General features: G+C 41.9%; 1 protein-coding gene across 2 annotated transcripts; it reads right to left on the minus strand.

Annotated features, from left to right (window-relative positions):
- Positions 1–1536: 1536 nt before the first annotated feature.
- Positions 1537–19351, minus strand: LOC134017581 (mitochondrial chaperone BCS1). Of its 2 annotated transcripts, none has more exons than XM_062457358.1 (7): positions 19091–19351; positions 16092–16231; positions 15631–15825; positions 2834–2897; positions 2571–2743; positions 2160–2277; positions 1537–1905 (listed from the first exon to the last, which is right to left on the minus strand). In XM_062457358.1, the coding sequence occupies exons 2-7, from the start codon at positions 16183–16185 to the stop codon at positions 1653–1655; spliced, it is 897 nt and encodes a 298-aa protein (XP_062313342.1). In that variant the 5' UTR covers positions 16186–16231; positions 19091–19351; the 3' UTR covers positions 1537–1652. The 2 variants fall into 2 exon arrangements, with proteins under 2 accessions (XP_062313342.1, XP_062313341.1); XM_062457357.1 differs by having other exon boundaries at positions 18662–19351.
- Positions 19352–22266: the final 2915 nt, after the last annotated feature.

Consider the following 22266-nt stretch of genomic DNA (forward strand, 5'->3'; position numbering starts at 1 on the left):
TCACTGTGGGAGAGTGGGAAACGTCATATCGATTCCTTTTTATGTCTTGTGAAGAAATTGACAATAAAGCTACTTGAAACTTTAACTGTGCTTCAGACTGCATAGCCTTGAGTTTTTTTGCGTCAGGTAGGCTATAGGCTACATTTGTATACAGTATAGGCGATGCAGAAAACATTGGCAAAGCCGCAGCATGCGTTGCTGTAAGAAAAGTGTACTTGGCGCTTAACCAGCTGATGAATCAATTCATCATATTCCCAGGCCATGTCCCAGTCAATGACATCAAAGAGGGATTTACACATATGCCTACATGCATATACACATATAGTACATGATATAAGCGCAGTAGCCTACATATATCCTCATAATTGTCTATGAATTCGTATCAATTAGATACTCTTTGGCCTTGTTTTTATCTAGCCTACTTATTCTGAGAGTCATCATTATTTTCGCTAGCAAGATCTCATTCGATTATTAATTTCAATTAAGCCTATACCAGCAGGCACAATTAACCCTCGTGCTGCCTTCGGGTCACATGACCCAAAGGTTCATAACGAACCATCGTTGTGTTTACCCAATTTTACCCAATACAAAAACAAATTAAAATAATTTTCTTTTAACCTTTGCAATGTGGGGGGTCTGAGACAGCCTAGCTGTTAAAAGAAAATGCTTCACTTTGTCTTTGTATGCGGTAAATCTGTCGCAATACGAAGGTGGGTCACAATGACTGATGGGTCAGAATGACCCGAAGATAACACAAGGGTTAAAGAAATGTGATCTGATTGATTGGGGTAATGAGGCACTTAAGATGAGCCTATACATTTCCCCAAAACTTTCGCATTTAGCTTATCGCAATTTTTTCCCAAGCTGCTTGTCTTGCTCTGGCAGAGGTGGCGGTGTTTGACTTAGCCATGATAATATGCTATTGTCTAGAGACTCATTATAATAGTTTGCTCGGATGGCGAGAATAGCCTATCACCGCTCTCTCTTTCGTCTTTTCCGCCATCATACCGTTAGAAAATCACGGTTTTGGTGATCGACCTTTCCTGCCTTTTGAAGTAGGACGTGCACGTGCAATTTCCCTGATAAGTTTAGCCTGATTGAAATTAACCACATGATTTGGATGCAGATCAGCCGTTGACAAACCGATATTTGCTGTTCTCACTCATCTCGCTAATGTTAACGGGCTAAAGGGACAATTGATTAACTTAGCTTCAACCCTTACGACGAACGGGGCCCTGGAATCTGGTTCGGCCAATCACAACTGTTTATCTGATATGCGTCAGGTTTAATTTGATGACGAGTGCCATTGAGGCATTTTATTTACACAATCAAGATGTTTTGTTGCTCTGAATCGTTGTGTGTATCCAATTTCATACAGACGCATTTTGGAGATTGCCCGTTGATAGGGCCCCTTGGAAATCATTTTTTTCTGAGGTTCCAGATTGATTCACATTTGCAGTCACTTTATTAACATTAACCATATACAGCCTTAGACTACCCAGGAGCAATGCCTTAATAGAACCATGTATGCAAAACAACTGTGAAAATTCTTTATATTTGATGCCCCTACAACAGAATATTCCATTATTGTTCTGGTTTTCTGTAAGGCTTTGTGTGGCTGACTTTCAGACTCTGAATTATTCAACTTTGTCTTATGATTTTAATTCATTCACATTGTCAATTGATCCTGTAGGATCCAGTTTGAATAACATGAAATGTCCTTGCACCTGGGCAGCACTGATATCAGACCGAATCGCCAGGGCACACTCTGCGAACCGGTCAGCCACTGATGCAGACTCGGCAGGGAAGAAACGGCGGAACATCTGCTTCAGCTGCCAGTGGGAACAGTGGCCAACATACTGCTTCAGATCCACACGACCAGGCCTGATCAAAGCTGGGTCCAGTCTAGGATAGAGGAGGTAAAGAGAGGTATAGTAGAAAGAGACAACAAAAAAATGTGGCCCCAACGTGAGTAGTAGCACATATTACTACAAACACTTTGCATTTCAATGTCTCTATTATTTTAATTATTAATTCTAACTACGTTTTAAATAGGCAAATTCAGTATTTAAATTAAATTGGCAAGTCAATTAAATGTCAATATATTTTCATATAGTGCACTGAATCAACCTGGCTTCCTGTGTTATAACATACTGTACCTGTCAATGAAATTTGTGGTCATGAAGACTATTCTAGCCTCTGACGATGCAACCCCATCCAGTGCATTAAGGAGTCCACTGAAGGTAAGCCTACCCATGCCTTGGTAGGCCATCGGGTCTGAGTGAAAGAGGTGCAATGGTGAGTTAAAAAGGACTTAGCGGTCAGTTAAAGCGTTAATGAATACAAAATAAATATAAAATGCTGTCTTTTTAAAATATGTTTATCCTTTTCACACATTCTTCCTCATGCATATTTTGTTGTAAAATGTTGTCAGCGTATCTTGAATATAAAGTCCTCTTCTATTTATTATCCCTTCCCTCTCATCCTTCCCACTACCCACCATGTCCTCTTCCTTGTTCCTCTATTGTTAGCCACCTGATTCCCTCTCACTCCCTACCAATATGACATACTTTCAGTTGGTATAAGCTCTCGGCTGACAAAGGCAGCATCCACGTCTTCCAAGAGTATGATGCTTTGCTGTGGCGCCACGCTTAGCAGGTGGTTAAGGCGATCATCCGACAGACTGCGATCGCTTAGGCTCATCAAGCTGATGCTGTAGCCCAGCTCTCCTGCAAGCGCCGTGCTGGAATACATGCACACACATTGAGCCACCTTAATATGATAACAAATTTCATGTTGATTACAGTGTTAGGAGTAAACAAACAAAACTCACATGAAGCTGCTTTTGCCACAGCCTGGGGGTCCATAAAGCAAATAACCTCTTCTGTAGGGGATTCCTATATACAGAACCAATTCTCAATCCCCAAAGATTTTGGTCACTTATTCATAGAATTTATAAAATTATGAGCTGAGGATAATGTCAGAACTTTGCAACAAAATTTGCAAGCTTGTAACTTGAAATGTTAACATACACTATATAGGCAAAAGTATTGCAACACCTACACATTACACCTACATGAGCTTTTATGACATCCCATTATAAATCCATAGGCATTAATATGTAGTTGGTCCACCCTCAGAAGCTTCCAATCCACTGCAGTTTCCCTGACCATTTTTGCATGAGGGAATGGTTATAGTCTATGGTGGCAGCCTCAGACTTGAAACAGTTGCATCAAAACAAAGGAATTGGGCAACCCTGTGCAAAAATGGTCCTAACCTATATTATAACTTAAACTACCCCTGTAGTTTTTCCCTCCTAGTGATAATTTTGAGCATTTACTCATTTAGCATTTCATTAATAAAGAACCCCCTTTGAAACAATCTGATTCTAACAACGTTGTCACTGGCAGTATCTTAGCCCAAAAATTGCTAAATAACAAGAATTGAATTATACGAAGTGCATTTGTTTCACATACATTTGAGTGTAGACAATGGTATAAGCGCAATTCTTATGTCCCATTATTTTAGAGCGGAAACAATAATTTACGATTGCAAATAAGCTATGTTTTGTAAAGCGGATAAACGTAACTAATAAAAGCATTTTTGCATGTATTCAAACATGGGTCTAACGAATCATTAGCCGTTAAAATCACAAATGAAAATTGACAATCTATGTATGTAAGGCGAATTAGTGGATACTCAAACTATAGTTTGCGATCCGTAGGTCTATAGAAGGAGCTATTGAAATTGTCTCATAAACATTCAAGGGTCTGATAGATCCAGTTATCCTGGCAAAACAGTTATTGTTCTTTATTTATTGACAGGGCACGGTCCAAGTATTGCAAAAATGAGAGAAGTGTAGCCTATTAGTTTGGAACTTCTAAGCTATAAGGTACAATCTCTGCTTACTGTCCCATTTATCCTGCTCTCAAATGTTTGCTCCCTGAACAATAAATTGGACTGTGGCGTGTGTTTACATCAACACGAAATGGTCCAAAAACTCTATGCTAGTTTCTAATAGGCTAATGCTCATCGCTGGTGGAGTTTATGACTGTCGTGTTCACACTTGTAGTTTGGTTCTCTTGGTCCGGACCGAAAATATTAATTATAGCCTATAGAGCAAATTGTTTGTAAATTCTAGGCTATATACTTGATGTTAACCTGTTGATGCTTAGCCTATTCAATTGAACAACCTTTGGAATGACAAGACGCAGTGGATAATATGTCCGAAATAATATCATACTGTTTGGAATGTGTATTTCGGTTTTATATAGTTATATAAATATATATATATGTGTTATATAGTATTACTGTAACATCGGGTCTCCAGTTTCAAGTGTAGATGGGGCGTTACGCAAGGGCAGTAGCGCATGTGAAACGAGAGTTGCATTTGATAAATCAATAGGCGGCCTATCTACTACAACAACAAAAAATATTATAGCCTATATGGTTCGCTAACAGAGCAATCTCATCAAAGTTTGTTTTCATCGAACCAAACCTGCCAAGTGTGCTTTTAAATTTACCACTGCTTTAATCCGCCCCCACCTCGGCTAGGCTACTAAAACCACATCTCTGTTATGCTATTCCCCGCAAACAGTAAGCTAAATTAAATGTATTCTTGAGCTGTAAGTAGGCCTATCAGAATGGAATGCTTGGAATGTTGGGTAACTAGTTTTGAGTAAGCTAGAAAGGGACCGTTGAAAGGAACTGTTGAGACCAAATACATTGATTCACTACACGATCAATCATTAGGGGGGATGGGATCGCATCTTTGAAAGATGCATCCCAGGTTACCAGCTCAACAAAAAAAAGTCCTGTGCACAATGCAGTAGGCTACCCAAGATTAGCCTATTTATTCAATTTAGTCCGTAGATGTAAAGGGAACAAAACGTTGGCTATTCTAAATGATCTGTCAGGCTAGTTGTAGTAGATAGGCCGCCTATTGATTTATCAAATGCAACTCTCGTTTAACATTAGGGATGGGTATCGAGAACCGGTTCTTGTTCAGAACCGGTTCCCAGTGAATCGATTCCTTGGAATCGTTAGCAAAATTCCTTAACGATTCTGTTAACGATTCTCTGTGCCGTTAATCAATTAAAATGCTAAGTTTAATAATGGATTAAAAATCGATATGCTCAGTTTAATAATGGGACACGCGAACGTCTGTCTGAATAAACTATAAAAGTTCGCGCATAGACAGACTGCAGCAAACATGGCAACTAGGAAGAAGCGTTCTAAAGTTTGGTTGTATTTCACACGACAAAATGACAACAACGCCACTTGTAACGCGTGTAAAAAGTCTATTTCGTCGAAGGGAGGAAATACTACAAATATGAAGAAGCATTTGAACACACAGAATGGAATGAAGTTACTGGAACGTCATGTGTTCGATGCATGCAGCAGCGCAGCTAACATTCGCGCTTCATCTCTAACTATCTAAGGTAGAGCTAAACTGCTCAAAAGTGACCACAACCACTTGTTACTGTGTGAAGCAATTTGCCTTTATTGTGTGTAGTCGATCTAGTTATCTTCTGTCCCGTCGTTTGAAGCATACATTTTAGCTCCGGCATTCGTCTCCCATTAGTATTGATCGTATTGATCATTTCACGTTATCGGGGCGGCGTGTGTTATCAGCAAACGTTCGCGTGTCACATTATTAAACTGAGCATATCGATTTTTAATCCATTATTAAACTTAGCATTTTAATTGTTTAACCTTTTAATAATCATGTTAAATGTGCCTGAAAACGCCTAAACAACATACCCAAAGTACATTGAAAGCTTTTGTTGAACCATTTGGAGTACATGCATGTAAATGGTCTCTTTTGAAAGGTGACACTGAAGTTATTTCCCCTGTTGTTAGGACCCCTGTAAGTCCTACTGGTGTTGAGTAATAGAAGCTTGAACACAAAGAAACTGAAAGTTTTTATCTCCGACTAGATTTTGTTTTTAAAAATGAGGCCTGAAGAGGCCTAGAGGTGGTAGGTATTAGCTCATTTCAGAGCCAGTTTGAGAAATTTGTTTAGAACGAGTGTGTGTGTGTGGGTGTGCAGGACGCACAGACCTATGGCTGTAGAGGGGAACATCGATAAGAGAATCGAATCGATGAGCAGGAATTGATAAGGAGTCAGAATCGTTAAAATCTTATCAATATGCATCCCTATTTAACATGCGCTATAGTTCTTGCGTAACCCCCATCTACACTTGAAACTGGAGTCCCAATGTTGCAGTAATAGTCTATATAAAACCAAAATACACATTCTCAAATAGTATGACATTATTTCGTACATATTATCTACTGCGTCTTGTCATTTCAAAAGTTGTTAAATTGAATAGGCTAAGCATCAACAGGCTAACGTCAAGTCTGTAGCTGTTGATATGTCGGGCTACTAGACCAACTGCAGTCTAACCTAACCCGCAACGTGTTTGACATTCTTAAGCCAATAAGTTACATTTTGCTGAATGACAACAAACGTGCAAATGAAATAATCACTGACTAACAACATGGACTGATTGCCGAAGACACGTTCATTTTAAGACTGTGTCTTTGCTCCGTGCAGAAAGTGCCATCTAGCGATCATTACGTCAGTAACAACATCCCTGTCTGTAGACTCATGGGTCAGTTTGACCCCAAACTGCGCTTTTAGTTGCGAAAAATGGCTTGGCGCTTCTAGTGTTAAGTGATACCTTCGTCTCGTGATATATTGGGAGATCCCATGTCTGACACATGTTAACTTGTGATATCAGCCGAATCGATGTGGATGCCATTTTGAATTCATGAAAAAAGTGTTAGTGTTAAGTAAGCCAAACAAATCAACAGTTAGGGTGCTTTCACAACTATAGTCCGATTGCTTGGCCCGAATCAGTGGATGGGTTGCTACTTGTTAAACCTTGTTCACAAGGTCCTGTGTTAACCCTCGTGCTGCCTTCGGGTCACATGACCCAAAGGTTCATAACGAACCATTGTTGTGTTTACCCAATTTTACCCAATACAAAAACAAATACAAATAATTTTCTTTTAACCATTCCAATGTGGGGGGTCTGAGACAGCCCGACAGTTAAAAGAAAATGCTTCACTTTGTTTTTGTATGAGGTAAATTTGTCGCAATACGACGGTGGGTCACAATGACTGATGGGTCAGAATGACCCGAAGATAACACAAGGGTTAAGTGAACCAACGTCTGTAAAAAAAACAATGACACACGGTCATACTGGTTGTTTATCTATTGGACAGAAAATTTGTGAGGTAAAATCACTTCCTGTCAATCACATTGTCATGAACAACAATGGAGCAACAGCAGCGTATTGCTATACTATCATTCATTGTTTTGGTGTTGCACGACCACGTTTTTTGGGTTGTTCTTTGGTCTTGTACCCATGATTATATCCAGGTCATCAAATCATGGGAATTAATTTTTTTCGTCCATAGAACATCACACACTTTTCTGTATTGCTGCCTAGGTTTTTTTTTTACTTTCAACCGACATTGGTCCACTGTGCGCTCAGTTACCCTTTCTTTCAGTTTATCAATGAAGAATTTGAATAGCTCGCTATTCTTATGTGTTTCTACAAGCATTTCTGCAATATGATAATCAGCTCATATTTTCAGAAGAGCCTTCACTTCATCATTCCCCCACGTTTTCCCTCAACTCATTTAGCTGCTAATGAGCGGCGCGGCTGTCTCTGCCAAGTGTCAACATTCTTTTTCAACCCACAATGCACTACATTTTGGTTTGCTTCTTATAATAAGTCATATATTAATATATGATTTTTTTTAAATGGTAGCTAGCTATCTTAGATAGCTAGCTACCAAGTTACCTAGCATTAAACTCGTAGTAATGCTACTTCCATGCTAGTGTTACTTGCTAGCCTTCTAATAAATACATTTTGAAACCATACTAAAGCGTTTGTCGCATAGTTTTTGTCTATCCGAAAATATTCAATTAGAATGTTCGAATCACATATGGGACGCTACTCATTAACGTTTCAAGTCTGATTACGTTCACAGACATCCCAAGTCTCCCAGAAGGTCCGGGAGTCTCCCGCATTTCAATAGCGGCTCCCTGACGCCCGCAAATGCTCTACAATCTCCCGGAAATCGGGGATTTTGTATTTCGAGCGAGAGACTGTCCAATGGTCATTTCTGGTAGAGATAGGTGCATATCGCGCGTCCGGATTGCGTCCGGGGGGGGGGGGGGATGTCTGCGTTCACACCTAAAGTGAACCGAACCATGGTTCTCTTGGAACCGGACCGAGTCCTGTCTTTTTAGGAGGACCATGGTTCGGATGTTTGGTCCACACCAGAGTTTAAATGTGTGTTCTCACCTCTCCAAATGAACCAAACTTACACAGAAAACGTACCATGGTCCAATTGAAACGGACCAAACAGGTTAGGCGTGAAAGCACCCTTATTGGCCAAAACACATTTTTGCTTATTGCAGTGCCCCCTAGAGTTCAAATGACACAACCTTTCCTGGACACTTTTATAACAGGGTCCCGAGTCCCTATACCAAGTTTGGTGTCAATACAGCAAAGACTTGCTGAGATATGACCTCACTTCCAAATTGGCGGCTTCGTTGCCGATTTCAATTGGCTGTAACTGGCTTTGAAAATCAAAGACCCATCCAATAACTTTTGTGAGGCTTGGTCTGAAGATCATGTGTGCAAATTCTGGGGAAGGTCGGACAAAATCTGTTGGAGTAGCAGCAAATATTTTTCATAGAATTCAAAATGGCAGAAAATCTATATAACCGGAAATGACGCCGTACTAAGCTAGATGCATGTTTCTGCTTCCCCTGTCGACAATTTGGAGCCAGAAATGATAAAGATATCACATTTACGAGACAAGGTTTTACCAACTGGAATTTTTGGAAAAATGTTACCAATTGGAAAACTATTTTGCGCTTAAATGAATGCAAAAAAAACACTCACGTGCTGTGTGCGCTCACATTAAGTGTGGAAGTCCCTATCTAGCATCACATCAAACCCAGACTACATCCTAGGTTTGGGCTAAGCCCCAAATGTTTACAACGTCTGGCTTCGCTGGATCATTAAGCAGTCTCAAAAATAGTTTCAATATAAAAGAATAATATGATCCCTTTCCGTAATCATGATACCCCCCAGAAATGTTCACTGCACCCCCAGTCAAAGCTGACTGCATCGGGGCCTGGGTAGAAACCCAGGCTTTGCCCCCAATAATAATAAGAATAAAAACTAGTGCTGTCAAACGATTAAAATATTTAATCGCGATTAATCGCATTAATGTTATAGTTAACTCGCAATTAATGCTCTTATCAGCATGGAAAAGTGGATCGGATGGCTTAGTCTTAGTGCAAATGTTTTTTATTTTCATTGAAAACAACATTGCAATCGCCTGGCTTTGACGAGGAGGCGGAGAATTCGCATCAGCTGTGTGCTTGGCCATCAAGTGGTATTTCAGACTGGACGTGCTGCGATGATAGCTCAGTTCACAATGACAAAACACACAGATCACTTTGGTATTGTCAATGGAACCATTTGGCAACTTTTTAAGAGTAAACTTTCCATTCAGAATCTTATTGGCATCCATTTTGGCGTCTCGAGCTCGCCATCCACTCAAAACGTAACGTTAGCCTACTACTCTTTAGCCGGCTCGCAAGCCCAAACAAGTATGTGCGGCGTGCCTGTTGTTTTGTTTCCAGTCTAGCTAGATCTGGTGTGATGTTGTAGTTTTTCTAACGTCGTAGTTGTTGCAACAGCATGTGAAAAAAACTACAAAGTTTGCTAGGCCAAAAAGAACGTTAATCTCGCGATAAAAAAATGTACGCCGTTAAAATGGGTTTGCGTTAACGCCGTTAATAACGCGTTTAACTGACAGCACTAGTACAAACCCAATAGGTGGCTTCGCAGCAAAGCTGCTTGGCCCCCAATAATAATAAGAAAAGTTAGAACAAAAATGTTCACTGCACCCCCAATCAAAGCAGGCTGCATCTGTCCCTGGATGGAAGGCAGTGCCAAGGGAGGGAGGTGGCTGAGCGGTTAGAGAATCGGGCTAGTAATCAGGTCGCTGGTTCGATTCCCGGCCGTGTCAAAATGACGTTGTGTCCTTGGGCAAGGCACTTCACCCTACTTGCCTCGGGGGAATGTCCCTGTACTTACTGTAAGTCGCTCTGGATAAGAGCGTCTGCTAAATTACTAAATGTAAATGTAAGAAAAATGGGAAAGCGAATACATGTTTTCAAGGAGAAAAACCGGTATGTATTTTGTGTTATGAGGCGATGTCGGTTGTTAAAGAGTACAATCTCCGTCGACATTTTGACACCAAACACAGAGATAAATATGCCAAATTTAGCCTCCAAGAAAAGTAAAGAATGTGTCCAAGAATTAAAAGGCGAATTGCAATCGCAGCAGAATATGTTCACAAAAGCTACAGCTAACAGGGCTACTGGCCCTTTGAGGGCAACCATAATGCTGATGTGGCCCTCAATGAAAATGAGTTTGACAACCCTGCTCTACAGGACATATGATCAGCATGGGTGTTACAGCCTGGAAACATAGCTAGCTACATGTTATCGCCCGTGGCTTTTGCCTGTGGCGTTTCTGCAGCTGTCTTGCCATTTTAGTTAGCTAGCTACCTCCCAGAAGTTAACAAGCTAATAATGTTCGACTATAGGTAGTCGCTCGTGGGTTTGTGCCTTCGTGACTGTGGCTAGCTAGTTAACCACCGTTAGCTTTACTTTTCTCCACAAAAACTTGAATTATACCTAAACCGTCAAAACAGAACATTCGCGCGGATACAAGCAACGCAATGTGGACCAAGACGAATATTTTAACACCGAACCCTAACCCTTTGTCTATGGAGTGCATAAATTCAAGGTTTTTTTAAGGATGGGGAAATAAATAATAATAAAAATAATAAATATATACAGTGCTGCTTGAAAGTTTGTGAACCCTCCAAGCTATACTACCACTTACAATTGCTTGTGGAATATCTAGGAAGGAATACATGTTATGAACTGACTTGTTATATATATTATTATTTTTTTTATTTCTTTTTGCCCCCCTAAAACTCAGTCAATATTTGGCCTACATAGACAACGTAGGTGTCAAAAGTTTCGTCTTGGTAGCGATTGAGTTGCTTCTATTGGAATTTACGTTCCGTTGCATGGTTTAGGCTCAAGTTAAGTTTTTGTGGCGAAAAGTGAAGCTAACGGTGGTTAATTTGCTAGCCACAGTCACTGACGTTCCTAACATCACTACGTCACTAACGTCACGAAAACACGCGTGACTACCTTTGGCAGAACATTCGTTTCGCATCTGTTAACTTGGGGGATAGCTAGGCTAACTATACCTTTACTGCAAGGCAGCTGCAGAAACGCCACAAGCACAGAGGCCAGGGTGATAACTATTTACTCATTTTACTTTGTGATATGACACACAATTGTGATGTGTAATGTACAGTATAAGCTGATATTATTAAGGAAGTACATCTACTTTCGGAAACAGTAGTCTACTATTTCACTGAAGTATTAGCATCATGACATTAGCCTGTGTTGCCCGGGCAACACATACTATAGTGGTCTATGATGTAGCGTTATCTGTTTTCAATCGTTAAAATAAACATTCCTCACATATACATTTTCGTTGTAGGATTTATTCTGACATTAGTAAACGATTTGTTGGTGAAATGACCATTACCTGTGGTTTCAAACCAGTGTAGCTCACTGCAACGCTGTAGCTTACGCGAGACACACTACAAAAACATCTACACTACAGTACACAGCTGTTTAGGAAGTCAAACGGCGACAGAACATGTTCGGCACTCCCCTTCCTTCCTTCCCGTTAAGGAGTAGCGTCACACATATGTGATTCTGAACATTCCAACCGACTATTTTCCGATAGACAAAAACTATATGACAAACGCTATAGTATGGCTTCAAAATTTACAATTAGGAGGCTAACAAGTAACACTAGCAGGTAGTAGCATTGCTACGAGTATTATGCTAGGTTGCTAGGTAACGGAAGCTAACTAAAACTAGCTAGCTTCCGTTTTGGAAAAATAACTCCTTAAAAGGTTAAATCAAAAGTCTAACTACTAACCTGAACTTCATTGCCACAGCCTAAACGTTGTCAATCTGTTCATGAAAATAATTAATTTCATCTTAAACCGTACAACGGAACGTTAAATCCAATTCAACCAACGCAATCGCTACCAAGACGAACACAGCAGTGGTCTAGTACTGTACCGTAGTAGTACAATTTACCGGGGCAGCTTCTCCACACAGGGCTATATCGCAGTTTGCGTTGTTACTGACAATGATCGCTACCAGTGAGCTTTTTATGAATGAGCGATTTTCCACTAAATAAATGTCAAGCTTATTTACGTTTTGGGGGGCATATTTTCAGTTAGCAGATGGTACTGTTTGAATCGCGATTCCATCTTCTACTGCCGGGTAACGTCGTAGAATAATCTTCAAAGGGGGTTCTTTATTAATGAATGAATGCAATGAGTAGGCTAAATGCCTGAAAATATCATGAGAAGGGAAAAACTTAAAATGACGTTTAAGTCATAGAGATTAGGTCAATTTTTACACCGGTCTGCCAAATGTATTCGTTTTGATTCAACGATGAGGCTGCCTCTTGCAGGGGAAATGAGAAGACATCTATTTCATTCTACACTTCACTCGTATTTTGAGTTGTAAATGAGCAGCAAAAAAAAAGATGCTTTTAAATCTATGTAATATTTATACATAATAAGTAGGCCCTATGCATTTTTATATAAAATATACAGGAATATCAGTTGTAAAAATGGCATTAAAATCCTTGTACAACCGACGCAAGCAAGCACACCCTACAATTTCCCCAGAAATTGTACCCTCTCTAGTTGCATTTACATTTAGTCATTTAGCAGACGCTCTTATCCAGAGCGACTTACAGTGAGTACAAGGACATTTCCCAGAGGCAAGTAGGGTGAAGTGCCTTGCCCAAGGACACAACATAATTTGGCACGGCCGCGAATCGAACCGGCAACCGATTGGTAGCCCGATTCCCTAACCGCTCAGCCATCTGACCCTGTTGCAATGGTGGCATCCAATTACAGTGCCATGCTCAAATACGGTGAGCTCTTTAAAATGACCCATTCTTTCACAAATGTTTGTAAAAGCAGACTGGCTATGGGATGGCAATGGGACTGAAGGAAACACCTGAAGTCAATAGGTGCATTCGATATGGACTGACTTCATGCAGCGCTGCAGCCGGCTGCATGCGACTGACTTGAAACAGTAAATTCTGGTTCGACTTTTTGTCCGACTTGAGACGGCACCAAGGCTAGGTCACTGTGACGTAGCCATCAAAGTACCGTGAGATCGATTCGAGAACTGCCGGCTGTGTAGCCGAGCGCATTTTCTCAAGAGCAACTGCACGGGTTCTAATGACGACACAGCTATTTCATGATTGGCCAGACTCACAAACAACTACTTTTAATTATTCTGACACCTTCAGTTTCGCCAATGCTCAAATCCGGACCAAACAGTTTAATTTAATAAAAAATTTGTTGAAGAAAGGGTTTTAGAACACCTCTTCACTAACGGAAAGACTAAGTTTAATTATAAATAAAGTAAAGTAAGCAAACAGCGCTTGATCGGCCATGACTGACGTCAACGCAGCAAACCACGAGAAGCTGGAATGTCCGACTTAACAGAGCCGTTTTTAACTCCTCCCCGACTGCAATGGCTAGTCTCGCCGGTCGTTTCATGCAGCCACAGTCCATGTCGAACGCACCTAATGATTTAAGAAGTGTGTCCCAATACTTTTGTCCATAGTGTATTTTGAACGTCAGTAAGCATAATTATTTCACTGGTGTATTTCTAATTAATTGAGTGAATATAAGTATTCAAAATGTGTTTCTGTGCAGTTACGGACTTCTGGCACCGTTGTCATGCCATCAAAGTTTAAAAACACTGAACACAATGGCAGATTTGAAACATTGTAAATTGACAGAGGTCCCTTACATCCTTGACCAATCAGATTCCTGTAAAGTGTCTGCAGCAAACGTCATTGGTTGGATATTATTATCAATCATGCAGAAATGCATCCCCACAGGTTCTAACGCCAGGAAAGTTGTTTCGAAAGTGAACATTTGAAACAAATCTGAATACTGACAGTGAGAGAAAAAATTTGACAAATTATGGAGGCACCTTTTCGTCCTGACTAATCAGATTACTCTACCAAGCCTCCCCAACACTATTAGTTGCATTCTTTCATCAATCAAAACAAAATCTTCTGGAATACTACATAGTATGGGTATTGGGACATACCCATTGTGTCAAATGCTGTATTCCAAAAATACAGGGATGTCCCACTGCATCCGGTCGCATTTTGCAGTATGCAAGTTGATCGCTTCTGGCTATGCTGACCCACAATCCTCTGCGCAGCTCCATAGAAAGAATGGGGGGGGGGGGGGGGGGGGGGGGGGGCATTTCAGCATGATTGATAGGAAAATACGACCACCAATGCTGGTTGCAGACATTGTAGAGCAGTGGTTCTCAACCCTGGTCCTCAGGGACCACCTGGCCTGCATGTTTTAGAAGTTTCCCTGCTCCAACACACCTGATTCAAATGAGTGGTCTTTATCAGGCTTCTGCTGAGCTGGACAACAACCCATTCATTTGAATCAGGTGTGTCGGGGGTCCCTGAGGACCAGGGTTGAAGAACCTTGGTGTAAAGGACTAGCCTGGTCCTAACCAGACCCTCGTACATTTCATTTGTACAGAGGGTCTGGGATCGCTCCATTGACAAGCGTTAACTTCCTTGAAGGCAGGTACTCTGTTGAAGTTTAAAACTATTGGATCTGGCAGAGCCACTCTGATCTGCCATAACCAATCGCTAGCGTTCGCCTTAGCCAACTCCTTCAACACTGTAACGGAGCTAGCTGCCGTAGCTGGAAAATCTAACTTTTCCCGAACCCCGTGGGAGGGGGGCCACAACATCATGGCCACCAACAAAACTCAGCAAGGGTTGTTCTTGCTCCGGCTTTAACTTCTGGATATTCTGCAGTGTTGCCACAACCGCAGAATAGCTTCGCTCGCATCTTTTTCCGCCGCCATTACTGAACTACAACTCAAACTAGTGCACGACATCAACGTCATTGTTCTCAGCCACTCCCTCTGTTCGCTGATTGGACCTACAAAAAAAAATTGTTTCTGAAAACCGACTAATACACTGAAATCCCAGACCTAGTACAGAAGCTAAATAAAAAATGAGCGGAAGTATGTAGGAGGGCAGAGACAGGCTAGTAAAGGACCTCTGAACTCTGCCTCCAAGTACAGAGTTTCAAAACTTTCACGGTGTAACTCTGTAACTACATAGAAACACATTTTGAATACTCATAAGTGAATGTGAAATATACCAGTAAAATAATAAAGCTTACAAACGTAAAAAATATGTTCACTTCAAGTTACAAGCTAGAACATTTTTATCACAAGCTTGCAAATTTATTTTACAAGCTTGCAAAACTGTACTTTTCACATTATGGCATTCCAAATCATGTCTTCCAAGCTTCAAGAGTTCTGACACTCTTCTCACCTCCCCCCAACATTCCCCATGAATAGAAAAACTCAAAATTAAATTGTATGCTTGGACATTGATACAATACCTCTGTCTGTATACCACTTGGGATTTCCAATAAATTCCTTTACATCATCTACGATTTTCTCAGCAACCCCTGCCTCCAAGATCACAGAGCTAAGGGGTCGCCGTCGCCGTGGAAACCCGAAGGGCCGCCACTCAGCGCCCAGTGCAGTGTACATTACTGTCCGACCCTCTTCCTGCTTAAGGGCCAGTTCCCTTGCTGCATTACATGACAAAAAGATTAACAATCAAATACCACTCTTCCTGGAAATTTGGTGAACATGCTTCTTCTGCAATGTTTCAACATGTTTGTGTTTTACCATACACTTCTACATTCTATAACAAATATCAGCTTTCTAAGGAAGAGAAATGTAGGCACCTCTTCTGTGATATGTACTTTTGTGTTATTAGGGGGGAATTAGGCTAAATATTTACAATTACAGTGGCTATTTTGAATTACAGCAATCATTTTGTCCAGTAAGGTACCGTCTTGCAGAATGTTGAAGAATATCTGTCTGTCTCTGCCCAAGGCAGTGAATGTAACAGATTCCCATGGTGTGCCGGTGTGGAGGTCTAGCATCTGTTTCTCCCTGGTCCTCTCCACACGGATCCACTTCTGCCCATACCTGCAGCACATACAGTGGACAAATAGATTTCTATAAATTACTTTATAAAAATATTTAGTTGATATAAGTAATGTATATGTTCTGTAGCATAGCATCTAATAGGCATCATTTATTGTGTGTTTATAGTGTGTGTGCGTGCACAAATTAAAATGGGTTTAGTTTCCCACAATCAGACAAAGAACAGGGCACTCTGCAAAGTTTATATCTTGCAGGTGTCCTCTTTATAATCCAACGGAGTACAGTGCTGCTAGTGACGTTGTATGGATCAGCATTTCAACATCAAATAATGAAAAATAGTACAAAATTAATTTGCCGCAGCTTGGCTTGCTTTCTTCCCGTCAGTACCTTCACTCTATGATTGGTGCTCTGGTCTGCAGAGTTTCCTACAAATACCTTGTCAGAAAAGTTAAGAATGTAACCTTTTATTCTGTATAAAATTATACTGTGTTTAGCCTTGTTTGCAGAGAGGCCACCCCCAAATGAACTAGCAACAACCAGGCTTAGGTAAACAGGAAGATCCTTATCTTATCTGACCATGTCATTTAGTTAGCCTAAGCAGGGCCACTTCAAGACGCAGACACGCACTCACACATACACACGCAAGCAAGATCTATGCAAGGGAGCCAATGAAAGAAGAGCCACGTGACAGTTGCATGTCTTTGTATGAACCAATGACTGTAGAGAGCGATGTTGTTTAACCCTTGTGTTATCTTCGGGTCATTCTGACCCATCAGTCATTGTGACCCACCGTTGTATTGCGACAACTTTACCCCATACAAAAACAAAGTGAAGCATTTTCTTTTAACCGGTGGGCTGTCTCAGACCCCCCACATTGCGAAGGTTAAAAGAAAATTATTTTTATTTGTTTTTGTATTGGGTAAAATTGGGTAAACACAACGATGGTTCGTTATGAACCTTTGGGTCATGTGACCCGAAGGCAGCACAAGGGTTAAATGGTTGGCTAGCACAACAAGCTAGCAGACAACTTTGTAACCACCATGATGATTTGTCTCCTTGCAGCTGGCCGAAAGTAATAAACTTTCTGGACTTCTTCACCAACTGACTGTGAAATACTTGATAAAGATTAATATTTTCTAACAACCTCAACTTGAGAACCGGGCACTCTGCAACGTTAATATTTTTCAGGTGTCCTTTTTATAATCCAATGGAGTGCAGTAGGCTACCGCGATTAATGTGATTAACAAAGGCATTTGCAATTAAATGAAACTAAGCGTAGTAAGGAAAATAGGGAAATTCTGTTTTGTTATTTAGAAGCGGATTCGCTTTTACAACCATAATCATCTGCTTTTAAATGGGCTGGCTAGCGAACAGAACAAAAATATAAAGTGGATATACTTTCAATATAGATCAGTGAATTTTGTTAGATAAATGTATGTGTTTACTGATGTTAAAACTGACAGCACATTGCAAATGTACAAGCACTGTACCATTGTGTGCTCAACCATTGTGCATGTAATGACTTCTGTTATTAACTAAATGTTTAGATGTTTGTGTTGGTAAAACAATTTAACAGAGAACCAATATAGTGAACTTTGATCAACATAAGCAATTTAGAACGTAGGAAACAACAGACAAATGAAGGCCCCATCTATAATTCCAGGAATCTGTGTGTGTGTGCCACCAATTTGATCACTGGCACTATCCACTATATATAGTTCAAGAAATCTGTATTTGTGTTTCACTGACATGTTGATCACCTGCTGCATCACGGGCACTATGCACTTACAATTCACTGTTACTGTAACAATTACTGATGGTGTTGCTGGTTTATTCGGTGCAGACAAATGTTCTTGGAGTCTAGAATCAACCTTTCTATTATTTATCTAGGCTATATCTATCTAGATATATTTACATTTACATTTAGTCATTTAGCAGACGCTCTTATCCAGAGCGACTTACAGTAAGTACAGGGACATACCCCCCGAGGCAAGTAGGGTGAAGTGCCTTGCCCAAGGACACAACGTCATTTTTGCATGGCCGGGAATTGAACTGGCAACCTTCTGATTACTAGCCCGCATCCCTAACCGCTCAGCCACCTGACTCCCTGATATTTATCTATATATATACATATAGAGATTTAGAATATATAGTTATACCATGGTCTAGGTGAATACCCGATTCTGATTGGCTGCAAGGGTGTCCTTTATCAGGTGATAATGTACACCAACTAGTTCCAGCAAAACTGTCTGTTCACCGTTATAAATTATTGCGCTGGCTACATAGTATGAGCCTGTACAAAGTGTCTGAAATAAGTAACCATAACAGGGACGCAGTCAAAGCCTCTGTACAATTTTGAAAGACTTTAACAAGCTAACATGTAATTACAACAATGAGTGACAGTATCAGTGCCCATGAGAAGAACTCACTCATTATCCACATACTTATCCATTAGAGAGGACTAGGGCTTACCAGATTATATGGTTTCCAGGACTGGGGTGGAAGTCAAACTGGGTGTTGATCCTTCCACTTTCATGCTGCATGTAGGATGTCTCTACACTAAGGTGTTGAGTGTGCTGGGCATGTTTGGTGATCCAGCTCAATAGCCAATGGTAGCTTTTGTCTCGACTGGGTACCTCAAGAGTGATCATGTAGTTCCTGCGAAAGAAGATCATTCCCACCTGGGCACCTTTTCTGGCTGCAGCCAAGGCTGTGCCTACCCCAACGAGTCCAAAGCCAGCCCCAAAGTAAGGGTTGTCCTTAAGGGCATCCAAGAAATCTGACAGAGGCATGATGCAGATTTATGTTCTTCCAAATAGAACCAGGATTTATTTCTTACCTAAAACAAAAAGTAATTCTCATCTACCTTTCCAAGACACTGAGACGCGCATGCTTTCTCACTCGAGGTTTGGTAGTTAGCTACATAAATGGGCTGGCTTTCTGAGATGCATACAAATAAAGTGATAGCCTACTAAAAAATGATATTATAGAGAGTTCATAAAGAATCTCAACGTCATAAACATTTTCGCAAACATTTACCATCACAGTTATGTCACTATTTGACACTACAGTTCGACTTTTCTCTACATTTTACTTCCACCGGTTTGGTTCATTGACAAACCAAATAGCGACCTCTACCACTACTTCCGTTGTTCGGTGAAAATAGTTTCGTTTCGGATAGTTCTAGCAACAGATAGTTCCTACCCGGAATTTCTGAAATGCACTGCTACAGTCACAGTAATGCTTTTATCGATTTCAAGTTGCACATAATAGTTGCATACTGTGATAAATTAATAAGAGCATAAAGTACAAATGTAGACAGTATTATTTCTGAAAAACAAAAACATGGGGACGTTCGGTCTGAGCAGACCCCCACCCAAAGAGTTATATTACTAGAGGCAGCTACTTTTGTCTTCCAAGATGGCGTCCCCATTCATTTCTATGAAAAGTGCTCAGTGGCGCAGTGAGGCAAGCGAGAGCGCGAAACCGGACCGCGCCATATTTCCAGTTCCGGATCTTCCGGTCTAGCGTTAAATAGTGGCTCGCTTTTTTCCTAGCTCCGAGACCAGACCCCCATCCCTCGCCTCTCGGCTTGAAGCAACGGCCCCGGTGGATATAGGTGGTATTGCATTTACGGTTAGGCACGGTCGTTTTTATTACATTAACTCCAGTCAACATTTACAAAACTATCTCCCCCAATAATTTTGTTCGTCGCCCATACTACTAGCTTTTTCATAGAATAATTTTTCCAGATTTTTGCTAAGTTTGAAACCAATCCGAAATGGGTAAACTAGCACCCCATTTATTTGCTTACGTCAAGAAAAGTTGGCTGGAAACGTTTTTTTTATTTTTTTATTATTATTATTATTATTATTGCAAAAACAGAACAACAACATACAAAACTCTCGCAGGGGAAAGAGAATATACATACAATACAAATGTTTTCAAAGTGCAAGAAAGAACTACCTAAGCAGTAAAAAACAAAAAACAAAAAAACAAAAGGGCAATTACTTGAAATACACAAGTCAAAGGCAAAAATGGCTATGGAAAATAAAATTATCATTTAGGAGCGGCACACAAGGGGAAGTGAATCAAAACAGTAGTTTCTGAGATATGTCACTACACATTTTTCTTGCAATTACACTTGATTTGATCTTTTTCAGTGATGAGAAAAACAACTTAAAATCATTTATAAACCAGACAAAGGAATGCTTAGAACATCTCCACTTACTGCAATGAATATGATATTTACCCATAAGAATAATCATATTGACTAAATCTGATACAGATGAATCTACATCATCCATATAAAAGAGGATGTGTGGCAAGGTGAGAATAGGGACACCAACAATTTTAAGTGACAGCCAATCATGTATCTCAGACCAGAATATGTTGGACATGGGGCAAAAAAAGAACATGTGCTCCAGAGTCTCATCAGACACCTTACAAAAAACACAAGGGTCTACATCAAATCTGTGTCTAAGAAAGTCAGCGACCGGATATATTTTATAAATCATTTTAAGATGAGTCTCTTTGACTTTCGGGGATATAGGCCATTTAATGAATTTAAAATGTGATTTTTCTATGGGCAATGCACCCGTATTCGGAACCTGTACACACAATCCTCTGTTATAATCAAAAAACAATTTAGATTTGAAAGTATCAGTAATATATTTGTTATTACATTTACTGTCAAATAAAATACAATCATTTATAACTAAATTCGGTAAAGTTGGTATGGGTCTTGTTCTTGCATATAACATTGTGCCTCGAACTAGCTGTAATAATGGTACAGGTATTGCTTTACAAATCTTGTTAAATTCTCTAGAAGTACAATTTAAATTATATTTATCTAAGAAAGCCTTATACTCCAAAAATGTACCATTATCATCTATAATATCGTTTACAAATATTGAGATTCCCTGTTGTTGCTATCACCCTGCCTGCCCGCTCCGCTGCTGTTCTGCTCGCCCCGGCTCCCGCTGTTCGCCTCCCGGCCTCGTCTTCTGCGGTGGGGGCTGGACGTCCTGGACCTCCACCCGGCCGACCATGGGTTTCCCTCCCGGCTGGTGAGACGGTCCTGCCCACGGCGTTCTGGCCGCGTACCCGAGTGGTGCTGCTCCGGGCTCCTCTGCTTCCTTGGGTCCCACGGTTACACCTCCTGGTCCCGGGCCTCGGCCTGGCCGTCCCCCGTGGTCTCCGCCTACCGGGCCTTCTACCTGGAATCGCTCAGATTGCCTTCAGTTTGGACCGTCGCCGGCCTGCGGCGCCTCCTCCGGGCTCGGGGGATCCATTCCGCCGGTCTGTCTGACGGCCAGACTGTTCGCCCTCTGCTCCGGGGAGTCCGGGGGGCCGGCACGCCTACCCACTCGCCGCTCCGCCCTCTCCTGCTACCGGGCGCTGAGCCGCGCCCCGTGGGTTCCCGCCCCCTGCCTCGCCTGCCTCTCCTGCCCCAGCTTTGGCTCTCGCCCTCACTGTCCTCTCGGCCCTGTTCCTCGGCTCGCGGTGCCCCCCTGCCCCGCACCTGCGTGCTCTGTCCCGGCCCCGCCTGCTCCGGCCCACGCCACCCCTGACCATGTAGTGTGCTTTTCTCCCTGCAGGTGGCTCAACTCCGGCTGACCCCCCCCCCCCCCCCCCCCCCCCCGCCCAGGCTGCTGCTCCGGATGGCCCCCCATCTCCTGCTCCGTGGCACCTGTACACCTCGGGCCTCCCGGCGCTGCCTTCAGATTGGACCGTCGCTGGCCTGCAACACCTCCTCTGGGCTCGGGATCCGTTTCAGGCCAGGCTGTTCTCCCTCCGTTTCGGGGAGTCTGGGGGCAGGCGTACCTCCCCGCTCCCCCCCCGCACTGCCCCTCTACTGCTGCCGGGCGCTGGGCCGCGCCCCACGGGTTCCTGCACCCTGCCTCGCCCGCCTCTCCCTGCCTCGGGCTCCCGCCCTCGTTGATTTCCTGCCCTGTACCCGGCGTTCCTCGCCTCCGGGCCACGCCTCCCTGTCCGTGTCCTGTGCTTTTTCCCCTGCCGGTGGCTCCCCCCCTGATGCCCCCCCTGCCCTGGCTGCTGCCCTTTTCCCATTGGGT

Source organism: Osmerus eperlanus, chromosome 3 (assembly GCF_963692335.1).
Source record: "Osmerus eperlanus chromosome 3, fOsmEpe2.1, whole genome shotgun sequence".
NCBI classification, from domain to species: domain Eukaryota; kingdom Metazoa; phylum Chordata; class Actinopteri; order Osmeriformes; family Osmeridae; genus Osmerus; species Osmerus eperlanus.